This window comes from Convolutriloba macropyga, chromosome 3 (genome assembly GCF_964194025.1).
Source record: "Convolutriloba macropyga chromosome 3, txConMacr16.3, whole genome shotgun sequence".
Taxonomy (NCBI): Eukaryota; Metazoa; Xenacoelomorpha; order Acoela; family Convolutidae; genus Convolutriloba; species Convolutriloba macropyga.
The window spans coordinates 33,852,849-33,866,434 of record NC_134470.1 but is presented as its reverse complement, the minus strand read 5'-3'; the positions used below and the strand labels follow the sequence as shown (position 1 = coordinate 33,866,434).

General features: G+C 43.5%; 1 protein-coding gene across 3 annotated transcripts in view; it reads right to left on the bottom strand.

The window, feature by feature from the left end:
- The window catches only part of LOC142337024 (uncharacterized), a 175,348-nt gene that overhangs the window by 97,823 nt on the left and 63,939 nt on the right, over positions 1-13,586 (bottom strand). For all 3 annotated transcript variants that reach the window (XM_075386056.1, XM_075386057.1, XM_075386058.1), the window contains exons 9-10: positions 7,530-7,653; positions 6,791-6,916 (exon numbers count right to left, since the gene is read on the bottom strand). In XM_075386056.1, coding sequence (XP_075242171.1) covers positions 6,791-6,916; positions 7,530-7,653 — 250 coding nt within the window. The remainder of the gene's footprint in view (positions 1-6,790; positions 6,917-7,529; positions 7,654-13,586) is intronic.

Genomic DNA, 13,586 nt, shown 5'->3' with positions numbered 1-13,586 from the left:
CTCGTGGCAGGCAATGCTGGGTCGTGCTGGCTCGTGGCGGGCACTGCTGGGTCGTGCTGGCTCATGGCGGGCACTGCGGGGTCCTGCTGGCTCGTGGCGGGCACTGCTGGGTCGTGCTGGCTCGTGGCGGGCACTGCTGGGTCGTGCTGGCTCATGGCGGGCACTGCGGGGTCCTGCTGGCTCGTGGCGGGCACTACTGGGTCGTGCTGGCTCGTGGCAGGCAATGCTGGGTCGTGCTGGCTCGTGGCGGGCACTACTGGGGTCGTGCTGGCTCGTGGCAGGCAATGCTGGGTCGTGCTGGCTCGTGGCGGGCACTACTGGGGTCGTGCTAGCACGTGGTGGGCACTGCTGGTTCGTGCTGGCTCGTGGCGGGCACTGCTGGGTCGTGCTGGCTCGTGGCAGGCAATGCTGGGTCTTGCTGGCTCGTGGCGGGCACTACTGGGGTCGTGCTAGCACGTGGTGGGCACTGCTGGTTCGTGCTGGCTCGTGGCGGGCACTGCTGGGTCGTGCTGGCTCATGGCGGGCACTGCGGGGTCCTGCAGGCTCGTGGCGGGCACTGCTGGGTCGTGCTGGCTCGTGGCGGGCACTGCTGGGTCGTGATGGCTCATGGCGGGCACTGCGGGGTCCTGCTGGCTCGTGGCGGGCACTACTGGGTCGTGCTGGCTCGTGGCAGGCAATGCTGGGTCTTGCTGGCTCGTGGCGGGCACTACTGGGGTCGTGCTGGCTCGTGGCAGGCAATGCTGGGTCGCGCTGGCTCGTGGCGGGCACTACTGGGGTCGTGCTAGCACGTGGTGGGCACTGCTGGTTCGTGCTGGCTCGTGGCGGGCACTGCTGGGTCGTGCTGTCTCGTGGCGGGCACTGCTGGGTCGTGCTGGCTCGTGGCGGGCACTGCTGGGTCGTGCTGGCTCGTGGCCGGCACTACTGGGGTCTTGCTGGCTCGTCGCGGGCACTGCTGGGTCCTGCTGGCTCGTGGCGGGCACTACTGGGGTCTTGCTGGCTCGTGGCGGGCACTGCTGGGTCGTGCTGTCTCGTGGCGGGTACTGCTGGGTCGTGCTGGCTCGTGGCGGGCACTGCTGGGTCGTGCTGGCTCGTGGCGGGCACTGCTGGGTCGTGCTGGCTCGTGGCGGGCACTACTGGGTTCTTGCTGGCTTGTGGCGTGCACTGCTGGCTCGTGCTGGCTCGTGGCGGGCACTGCTGGGTCGTGCTGCATCGTGGCGGGCACTGCTGGGTCGTTATGGCTCGTGGCCTTCACTGCTGGGTCGTGCTGCCTCGTGGCGGGCACTGCTGGGTTGTGCTGGCTCGTGGTGGGCACTGCTGGGGTCTTGCTGGCTCGTGGCGGGCACTGCTGGGTCGTGCTGGCTCGTGGCGGGCACAGCTGGGTCGTACTGGCTCTTGTCGGGCACTGCTAGGTCGTGCTGGCTCGTGGCGGGCTCTACTGGGGTCTTGCTGGCTCGTGGCGGGCACTGCTGGGTCATGCTGGCTCGTGGCGGGCACTACTGGGATCTTGCTTGCTCGTGGTGGGCACTGATGGGTCGTGCTGGCTCGTGGGGGGCACTGCTGGGTCGTGCTGGCTCGTGGCGGGCACTACTGGGGTCTTGCTGGCGCTTGGCGGGCACTGCTGGGTTGTGCTGGCTCGTGGCGGGCACTGCTGGGTCGTGCTGGTTCGTGGGGGGCACTACTGGGGTCTTGTTGGCTTGTGGTGGGCACTGCTGGGTTCTGCTGGCTCGTGGCGGGCATTGCTGGGTCGTGCTGGCTCGTGGCGGACACTGCTGGGTCGTGCTGGCTCGTGGCGGGCACTACTGGGGTCCTGCTGGCTCCTGGCGGTCACTGCTGGGTTGTTCTGGCTCGTGGCGGGCACTGCTGTGTCGTGCTGGTTCGTGGGGGGCACTACTGGGGTCTTGCTGGCTTGTGGCGGGCACTGCTGGGTCCTGCTGGCTCGTGGCGGGCACTGCTGGGTCGTGCTGGCTCGTGGCGGGCACTACTGGGTTCTTGCTGGCTCTTGGCGGGCACTGCTGGGTCATGCTGGCTCGTGGTGGGCACTGCTGGGGTCTTGCTGGCTCGTGGCGGGCACTGCTGGGTCGTGCTGGCTCGTGGCGGGCACTGCTGGGTCGTGCTGGCTCGTGGCGGTTACTGCTGGGTCGTGCTGGCTCGTGGCGGGCACTACTGGGGTCTTGCTGGCTCGTGGCGGGCACTGCTGGGTCGTGCTGGGCACTGCTGGGTCGTGCTGGCTCGTGGGGGGCAATGCTGGGTCATGCTGGCTCGTGGCGGGCACTACTGGTGTCTTGCTGGCTCGTGGTGGGCACTGATGGGTCGTGCTGGCTCGTGGGGGGCACTGCTGGGTCGTGCTGGCTCATGGCGGGCACAACTGGGGTCTTGCTGGCTCGTGGCGGGCACTGCTGGGTTCTGCTGGCTCGTGGCGGGCACTGCTGGGTCGTGCTGGTTCGTGGGGGGCACTATTGGGGTCTTGTGGGCTTGTGGCGGGCACTGCTGGGTCGTGCTGGCTCGTGGCGGGCACTGCTGGGTCGTGCTGGCTCGTGGCGGGCACTGTTGGGTCTTGCTGGCTCGTGGCGGGCACTACTGGGTTCTTGCTGGCTCTTGGCGGGCAGTGCTGGGTCGTGCTGGCTCGTGGTGGGCACTGCTGGGGTCTTGCTGGCTCGTGGCGGGCACTGCTGGGCCGTGCTGGCTCGTGGCGGGCACTGCTGGGTCGTGCTGGCTCGTGGCGGGCACTGCTGGGTCGTGCTGGCTCGTGGCGGGCGCTACTGGGGTCTTGCTGGCTCGTGGCGGGCACTGCTGGGTCGTGCTGGCTCGTGGCGGGCACTGCTGGGTCGTGCTGGCTCGTGGCGGGCACTACTGGCGTCTTGCTGGCTCGTGGCGGGCACTGCTGGGTCGTGCTGGCTCGTGGGGGGCACTGCTGGGTCGTGCCGGCTCGTGGCGGGCACTACTGTGGTCTTGCTAGCTCGTGGCGGGCACTGCTGGGTTGTGCTGGCTCGTGGCGGGAACTGCTGGGTCGTGCTGGCTCGTGGCGGGCACTGCTGGGTCGTGCTGGCTCGTGGTGGGCACTGCTGGGTCGTGCTGGCTCTTGGCGGGCACTACTGGGTCGTGCTGGCTCGTGGCAGGCAATGCTGGGTCTTGCTGGCTCGTGGCGGGCACTACTGGAGTCGTGATGGCTGCTCGGATGATGTAGACTTTGTAACATAATTCGCCGGACCCGAACTTTGTAATATAACAATTTAAAAATGCTAATATATTAACAATTGCTTCGCTGAAACTTGTTTTTTTCTTCAAAAAGAAACCTTCGGATTATTATGTATGAACCAGGTTATGATGATGGAAGCTTCTCTTTTCCTACCAAGCTTCTCTTTTCCTTTTTCTTTTTTCTTTTACCAGTGACTAGCTGCTTTTATGATAACTCTATGATATGTGCTGGGTGGGGAACGTTACCGGTGCCCCGAGAATCTACTAAATCTACACTGTTAAATTTATTGTAAAGTTTGTAAGAGTTTCTTATCTGTTTAGACACGGGACCCTTGTTTCCTGATCCTCGGCTTTTCTCGGCGTGTGTTTCCTGTTACTCAGTCCATTCCCAGTTGTAGTGATCTCAGTAAACTCTCAATCACCATGATATCACTGAATGCGTCTTCGATCACATTAGACATTTGGCCAGGTGCAAATCCTTTGTAGGATCTCAATGATTCTCCGATTTATTGGGCGCCAAATGACAATGGCCGTCTGGTCCCGGTCGGGGGAGTTGCCGTTGTCGTCTTTCTTCTTCAATTCCTTGGGTTTTGTTGTTTCAAAAATAGGACCCTTGTTTCAATTTCTTTATTCAATCATTTCTTTTGTTTCGCCACTTGCACCTTCGTTTAGCTTGTTGTCGATGATTATGATTCAAACTTGTCGAAGAAATTAAGTTTACAACATTTAGGCGGCAAAATATACTTCAGAATTATCACATCGATAACACCATCGATAACCCGGGCCGAGGAATTTGGCCAAAATTATGTAAGATCAGCGGCAAATAGCGTTGACAAGTCGGAAAGTTCACCGCAATTTTCTTACATAATTTTGCGTTGAATGCGTTGAATTTAAACACAAAAATTCAACGCATTCAGAGCAAAATTATGTAAGAAATGGCGGTGAATTTTCCCACTTGTCAACGCTAGTTGCCGCTGATCTTACATATTTAGCGTTGAATTTAGCGTAGATCTTAATATTTAGCGTTGAATTTAGCGTAGATCTTACATATTTTTGCGTTGAATTTAGCGTTGATCTTACAAAAAATCAACGCGTAGAATTCTGGGTATGGGACTCGAACCACTGACCTCCTGTTTACTTGTCGCCTCTTCTACCATTGCGCCACCGTACCTTGGTTTCCTTAAGAGCCGCAATCCTTATAAAGCGTAGATCTTACATATTTTGCGTTGATTTTAGCGTAGACCTTACATATTTTGCATTTAATTTAGCGTAGAACTTGCATATATTTCGTTGAATTTAGCCTGGATCTTAAATATTTTTTGTTGAATTTAGCCGAGATCTTACATAATTTCAACGTATTCAACGCATTTATCAAGTGAGAAGTACTGAGAAAAACTGTAAAAGCACTATAAAAGAGCACTAAAAAAATTTTTCTCTGACTTCACGTTTCTCACCTTTGCAGCATAGGGGTCGAAACAGTGAAAAAAATTGATTTTTCGGAAAAAAACTTGGAAATATGTAAGATTGCCGTTGAATGCGTTGAATTTATGTAAGATCTACGCTAAATTCAACGCTAAATATGTAAGATCTACGATGAAATTCAACGCTAAATATGTAAGATCTACGCCAAAATTCAACGCAAAATTATGTAAGATTGCCGTTGAATGCGTTGAACTTATGTAAAATCTACGCTAAATTCAACGCTAAATATGTAAGATCTACGCTTAAATTCAACGCTAAATATGTAAGATCTACGCCAAAATTCAACGCAAATTTATGTAGGAATGGCGTTGAATGCGTTGAGTTTATGTAAGATCTACGCTAAATTCAACGCTAAATGTGTAAGATCTACGCTAACATTCAACGCTAAATATGTAAGATCTACGCCAAAATTCAACGCAAAATATGTAAGATTGGCGCTGAAGCCGTTGAATTTATGTAAGATCTACGCTAAATTCAACGCTAAATATGTAAGATCTACGCTAAAATTCAACGCTAAATATATAAGATCTACGCCAAAATTCAACGCAAAATTATGTAAGATTGCCGTTGAATGCGTTGAACTTATGTAAAATCTACGCTAAATTCAACGCTAAATATGTAAGATCTACGCTAAAATTCAACGCTAAATATATAAGATCCACGCCAAAATTCAACACAAAATTATGTAAGATTGGCGTTGAATGCGTTGAATTTATGTAAGATCTACGCTCAAGCGTATATCTTACATAAATTCAACGCATTCAACGCCAATCTTACATAATTTTGCGTTTTTTTGCGTTGACACCTCGGCCCGGGAAATCAACAATATAGAAAAGCATAGCGAATTAGAAAAGCCTAGCATGTCGGGTCATCAATTCCAATCCAATGAAGAAATGAAAACCATGAAATTATTTCAGCCAGATCGGAGGAACGACTTTTTGTGGATATCAAAGCATATGACCGTTCAGAATGGAGAAAGAACAAAACAAAAAAATTCTAACGAAGACAACTTCGTTCATAGTAATTTCAAAGTCAATGATCCCAACAAAGTCTACTTACTCTTACTCACAGTCGATTATACGCGTCCTCGAAATCATACCCCAACTTTGATGAAAACTCGCAAAACAAAGAGGTAGGTTAAAAAACAAGAAAGGCGAAAACGTCGATTTTCATTTATGTCTTTTGGTTCAGGAGCATAGAACATATACCAATATTTTAAAACGCTCATAAAAAGCAAACCAAGGGCCAGCATTTAGAAAGCGCATAAAATTAATGAGATAATCATTGACGAGAATAAGTGAAAAGAACGAAACGAAAGGAACAGCAAAAATGATAAACGCGTTAAAATTTTGTGGAAAAAAATCAATGTCATTTACAGTGTCTTTTCTGAACAGAACTCAAGTCAAAGATTACAAACAAGAGGCACCATATGATCAGAAGACATCTGTCCTCAAAATGACTAAGTGAAAAGAAAACAGAAGAAACATGTGTCAATTTAAGGTCATTTTGCCTCATAACAGAGCCAGTAAGGCTTATAATTGACGATTTCCTTTGCAAAAAACTTTCAAAAGATCAACAAATACAAGTCACTAATACTTTCAAACTCATTAATATCCAAAAAAAATCGCAATTATCAGATAATAACATATAGCAGAAAAGTCAAAAGCATTATCTGCATATTGAGGGCTCATATCATTTTGCGAAAAAGACTCGCTTTTCAGCTCCCTTTACTACTCTAGTTTGAATAAAATCAGTTCTCCATTTTCAATTTTTTTTGGCAAAGTATTTATGATTATGCATTTGAATAGATCTTCAGAGGACAGCGTCAATACGATCCATATCATTTGGACTGTTGAAAAATCAATGAGATCTAATGGCATGACTATCCACCGCTTGGCATCGCTAACAGAAAACATGATAAATACGACAAGCCAATCAGAAAAGATCTTTCATTCTAAGCGAACAGTAAGTGTTCAATATTTTAGTCATCAGTGCATACATAAAATCTTATAACTAGGTGAGGGAACTTGAAATGGAAAGGGATCATAAATTTTTAAACTTGAATGTTCCAAATTGCTGAATCGATTGTTTAAACTTTACTTTAGATACATACATGTTTGAGTGATCTTCGCAGCTCCTTTTCTTGTGTTTTGTTCACGCGGTATTTTACAAGTAGCTCTTCTTCATTCCTCTTGGCTTCTTCGAACTCGCTCTTCACTGTCTCAAACAACTCGTGAGTCTAAAATGACAACGTAAATTCAGCTAAATTAGAACCCGTTAATTTATATAATAGCTTATGGTGAAATAATTTTTAAAAAGCTAAATTATGATCTTTTACAGTTTCGCCGTTCCAATCTTCCATGAAAGGAGAGCTAGTTGTTTTTGTTCGATCTCTTGAACTTGGGAGTGCTTTTACACTTGTATCACAACTTTTATTGATTAAATTTATTAACCTTTGAATCTCCTTAGTTACTTTACTTTGCTACTGTCTGTCCCATATCAAAAACAAAAAAGTGGAGGGAAACTACAGGAAGAAATTAAACAATGAAACCTTTAATCAATAGATAATAAGAGATATTCAAACAATTATTGTGAAATACTTCAATTATAGTGATGGAAGAAATCCTTCTGTTTAATCGATTGTTATTAGCGATTTTAAAATAAAACTGACTATAACTAGAACCAGGGAAATGAGATTTTTTAAAGTCGGAATCTTGAGACAGTGATAGATATCAGTTGGATTTACTGTATCAGGTCCTCAGAATGCTTAAAAATATGATTTGAGTGCCGATTAATGCAACAAATTCTCCCAAAAAAGTTCTGATTTTCTTATTAAAATGTGGGACGTTTACATCATGCAGCTTTAACAGAGCATTATGGTAGTCAATTGCTTCCAACTCGTTCTCTTTGATCTTGCTGCCAAAGTTCTTGAGCAAATGGGCCGCTGCCTTCTCAAAGTCTAAGTGCATTTCCCACCTAAATGATAACAATAACTGATGAACCTTCACTGAACATTTTAACTTTCCAAAGTGACCTGTGATGCTACAGAAAAAACGCACAGATCAATTCTCAATCACTATACTCATTCAGTCTATATATGCAATTTTGGTGTCAAATGTCCAGGATGAAAATGGCAAATCATGGAAACAAGTGACGGAAAACATGATTTTCGTCACGTATATTCACAGATAAACGTAGCCAAGTTCCACAATTGTAGTTGATTTCACTTTGACTAAAAATTATTGCACGAATTTCATTAGTAACTATTTGAGACATACTAGATCAGAGACGTAAATGTTCTTGTGAGCAGTGATATGGGTAGTCGAAAAAATTCTGTATTTTTAACCCTTTTTTAGCTTTTCGAATTTTCTGAAATTAATTACTAATTAGGCTTTCTTTGATTTCCGTCTAAATGTCCCGGAATTAGCGTCACGTCTTTATCAGTTCTGATTCAGTGACAAGGCATGTCTTGGATCAGCAATGTATCACAGCTCTCGTAATTTCAATTTTTAGAATTGGCACGCCTTGATCAAGTCTCAAGTCTTGGCGAGTCCTGGGTCAAGTCTTGGCCAAGACTTTACAATTCTCGATCAAGTCTAGGCCTACACAGTGCAAGACTTGGCTCAGAATTGACACGTTTCAGCCAAAACTTACACAAGACATAAAAGTCTTGAGCAAACCTTGGCCAAAAATTGACAGTTCTTTAGTCAAGTCGTGGTAACAATTATCACTGATGCTTTTTCTTTTGTTTCGTAGCGAAAGAAAGGGGACGCCATTTACAAAGGCTTGCCTTCAAAAACTCTCAAGAGTGGCAAAAGACAAACGCGAAAATGCGAGCACTTCCACGAAGTTCACTCGATAGGGATTTTCAAATTTCTGATATGGCCTAAATAAGTTACGGCCTCTACTGTGCGCCTTTGAAAAAACGTTTCGAGATAATATATAAGTTATTTTATTTTAATGAATGCTCAATTCAGAGTTATTTTGCGCAGATTAACAAATAAGTCCAAAAATATGTTCTCAGTTTTAGCTAATTTTAAAATGCTTTAATTATAGATAAAATCTTCTCAACGCTCCATTTTGTTTTTAACTGCGCAAAAGTTAACTACTGTGAACTCGTGGTCATGATTTCAGTCAAGATTTGTAAAGTCTGAGCCCAAATTCGGCTCAACACTTGCCAAGTCCTGGTCAAAACTTGAATCAAAACCTAGCAAGTCTTGTTCGAGAATTTATTTAGACGTCACAATTCTTTAGAATGTCTTTACAATGTCTTCACAAGTCTCAACACACGAAACAAGACATAATTTGCCTTGTATTTCACAGGAGAACTACTGGTCAAGAATTCAAACTGTTTCCGGGACAAGTTGTTAACATTTGCAAATAAAAAAACAACAGAAAAGAAGGTTGATATGTAAAAGAGTGACAAGGAGTGTGGATCTTTGGACATGTTCGTTCGATTCACGTGACAGGGTCACTGGTTAAAAATAATGCACAGTTTCCTGGTTAAAGTCAAGAAACATACTACTGTTTGTTCACTCTATAGGATTGCATGACAAATTAAATTGTCAATTTGAATATCATTTTCGGCCAATTTTTGTAAAATTTTGACAATATTAAGTCTTCAATTCAACGCTATCAGTTTTATATCAATTGTCACACAAATTGAGGTATCTCAAAACGGCCAAAGGAACCTATCTATAACTATCAAACCACTGTCAAAACCTCAAGCATGCCACAAATATTTTAAACTGCTGCATTGAACGAATAAAGCGTCCGAATTCTAAAAAAGTTTCTGAGCAGACTCTCTCAGACCAAACAAATTTTGACGGCTTTCAACATTAGAGAAGTTCTAGTTTACTTTTGATGGAATTTCATAAGGCAAAAGAAGGCCTAAACTGACGAACTCTGATATTGAGTTGATAACAAATTTTTCCATCAATCGACTTTGTGTCGATAAATATTTTAAATATAAACTTGATTAAAATTCTAATTTCGTATGGGTGCTTTTTTATATTATTTTTCGACCCATTGAAATTTTTTCAAACGTACACTAACTTTAGACAGATGAGTTCAGTTGCAAAAAAGTAACGGAAAAAGCCAGTTACGTCCAAGAAACTGAACCGAAATCTTTTTCGCATTCCATTCAAGTAATGTTTTTGAAGCTAACATAAATTTTCATTTTTTGCAAAGATAAGTATCAATAATAACGAGCAATTTTTGTCAAAAACGATGTTAAATTAATTTAAAACCTTTTGAGTTCTTTTGGTCCGTGCTCGAGATCGCGACAGCGTTTTTCAGATCACCGACCGACCGCCGAAAATTGGATCAGAAGAATGCTGAATCCTGTACTGCGTCTTGTAGCGAAATGTCGCACAAAGAAGAACGTGTTCGAAATCAATACCTATGATACTGATTGTCGCGGACTTTCAGGTAATAAATGTATTTCATAGAAGGTACAGCCAAGACGCACTTCTGATTTTTGGCAACCATGTGAGCATTATGAAGGTAAAAAACGTTCTTTGAAAAGAGATCAGAAAAACTAATCAAAACTGCATCTCTCCAGGGAGCGTAAAACTTATGTCCGTTGGCCAAGGCATAGCCGAAGAGGTGGTAAAAATGAAATTGATCTCAGGTTTGAAAGACCCTGAAGCGAAATTAGGAAAAGACCATAATAAAACTAAACAAAAGTTTCTATTAATTAAATGACCGAGAGTCCACAGTTCAGAAGTCCGGCAGTGATTTTTGCAAGCTTTTCATCAGCTAAAGAGGCCTTTGCACTAAAAGAAAAATTTAGGAATAGCTTCAAGAATACCTTGATAAAAAGGAATTAGACAATTCACTGGCATACAAAGCAAAAGTATATTGTGTAATAGGTGTTGAGGGAAGCCACTCATCAGCAAGCATGGAACAAATCATATAACACCTGTGAAGAGGTATGTTTTTTTATAGAAATGTGCAAAAGTAAAACCTAGCCTAAGTCAGGCTTCAACAACAAAGGAACGTTTGCGAGGCAGAAGGTTAGTTGTGTGCTCAAACTTTATCCCAAATGGACGTGACAACATACTGTATTCGGTAGAAAGTGCTCAACATACCATCAACATAGTTGGGAGTAAGTCAAAGAAAGAGACAAAAAATCAAAATGTCTCAGTTGGTGACAGCTGCCTAAATGCACCGCGATATTACCATACAATCAGATTGAGATTGGAAAATTTCAGCTACAAGTAAATATACGCAACAATAACGTCATTTGCGCAATTCGTCTTTGGAGGGTTTTATATTAACATAGGGCCTCAAGACAGCCTCCCATTTTCGACTATCTGTTGTTAAAGAATACAAAGTGCAAATGGAACTCATTCTAGGACCGCAGCTAAAGTTCTGCAAGACCAAAAAGATATCTCTGGTCACTAGGACAGGTTCAAAAAGAAGCTTCCAAAAATCAATAGCGCAACAACTCAATCCTCGGTGATCTCTATGGAATTACTTTGGTAAAATATATTATCAGACAAATTTTTATCTTTTTGTGTTAGACGAAGCTGCAAGAGAATTAAGCAAAATTAACATATCCCAAAGATTTTTCAAGATGATCCGGTCCTGAAAGACTTTGCTGATCATCCAGAACTGCGTTGAGTCAACTCTAAGGAATCGAGGGTGCGGTTTTCTTTCTAGATGATTACCTTGTATATGAGCAGATATCCCAAATAAACAGTACCACAAACGAGTGCTTGCTGTCAGAACTCGACTAAAAGAATTACAATCAATGAAGAGAAATCAATCAGTTTATCAGTCGCAAATTGTTTTTTTTTCATTGTTACTCTCCCCCCTCTCCCTCCGAAGAAGGAAAAGCATTCGCCTCTAAACAGAAGACCATAATGACAATTTCTATAGAGGAATGATGCCAGTTTCTTCTATACAAAAGAAACCTATAAACGAGACCCAATTTTACCATTTTTTTAAAAAAAAAATAGCAAATTTTTTAAAATGTCAAATTTGAATTATCTGCTCGCCCTTTTTTCAGCCATATAGCTTTAGTATAAAAGCAACCATGATAACATCTCATAGTTATCTTGTAATATAAGTCTCCTGAAAAATATTGGGAGCACAATTAACCCAATATTTGGAACGAGAAAGTGGCACTTATCTTCATGGTCACAAAATTGAAACCAAATCGTCACGAATAAAAAATCACGGCACAATCTGACCAAGAACTTCTCAAATTTATTGACCTCGCCATATGAATATATCCCAAAACGACATAAGCTAGAAACATGTCTGCCCTGGGGGAAAAAATTTTTTGCCAGAAGCAGAAAATTTAGAATGTCTCTATCTAGAATCGGCCTCTGTCAAAGAACAAGGAAACATCTTATTAGTTATAGATGCAAGTTCAGATTGGATAGAAAACTTCGAAGCGGGAAAGAGAACTTCACAAACAGTAAAGGTTTACATAAGTGAGATCAATGCGTGAGAATTGGTCGATCTTCTAAAGTTTGAAAGCGTTGACCTAAAGCAATGCTGTGATTAACTGGGATTTAGATGTTGGGATGTGATATCTATTAGCAAAGAGACACGCAGAGCTCGCAGTTCAGAAAATGAACGGGCCAATTAAGCCTGGGGTCCATAACTGAGTATGTCCTTTGTACCTTTTCTACAGCGCTCATTGATGACGCAACGATACTCATCAAAATATGGGGGTGAAAAGTGAGAGTTCTCTTTCAAAAGTTAGAAAAAAAATACAAAGCTTGTTTCTTACAACTGAATTAATCTGCTGGATTCTGAATACATCTAGAGAGAACGTACTGATCAGCAATCTATTGACGTAGACGTTGAGAGCATCACAGATACAGACGAGGCACAACCTATTACCCATGAACATACCTCAACACTTGAAACGAAGCAACCTTCTGGGATCATGAAAATATTAAGCAAAACTAAAAAAGAACCAGATAGATTTGGAGAACCTGTCGTGGCAAACTTACTTAAAAAGGAAGGGAGTGTGTCACTGTTTTGAATATCAAAAGAAAAAATTACCTCACTGTTTCTAATGTGGGATGGATAGATAATGGCCTTAAAGTTTAAACTTGACTCAAATTCTAATTTTGTCTGGGTGCTGTCAATATCTTACTGATCTATCAATCAGATGTCAGAGGCTAATTTCTCCCACACATAGAAACCTGAGTTTAACGTCCACTAACGGTAAACAGTTGAACTCAGTTGCAGGAAAAGTAACGAAAAAAGAAATTCACGTACGTGCGGCAATGGAACCAAAATCTATTCCACAAACTAATCAAGTAAAACTTTTTTAGCTAAACAAGATATTCTGTACGTTTTTGCATAGATACCTACAAAAAGTACGAGCTAATGTTCTCAAAAGTATTTTAATATATTCTCAGAACCAATTTTAAATAAAATTTCAAGTCACTGAATTTTTTAACCAGTGCCCTAGACCACAATAAAAATCTGTTATCAGACACGCATCTACTTTTTAAATGAGAACTCTCTTCTCAGAGTCCGAACAACAGAACCAATATAAGAATGCGAACAACAGAACCAATTCTCAGAACCAACAGCAAACGAGAATCAACAAAGGTCAAGGTCCAACACCGAGGTGTTCACTGATTACAACACCATGGCGCTCATATCTGCGCTTGTAGCGCTCAAAATGCATAGAATAATCAACAAACATAGTGTGCTAGACAGTCTGCGACACTTGGGTGCACAATGTCACTCACCTATAAAAGTAACTCAATTAATGTCGGAAACTTCTTCTAAATGTTCTCTTGACAAGCTTTACTCGTTGGCTCTATTCAACACTTTAGCTTTTTTGCTAACATTAAAAGCATCATTAGGTAAAATATTGATTAAAACTCTAAAAATAATTACTGACCGGCAACGTTAAACATTACTAGCCGAAC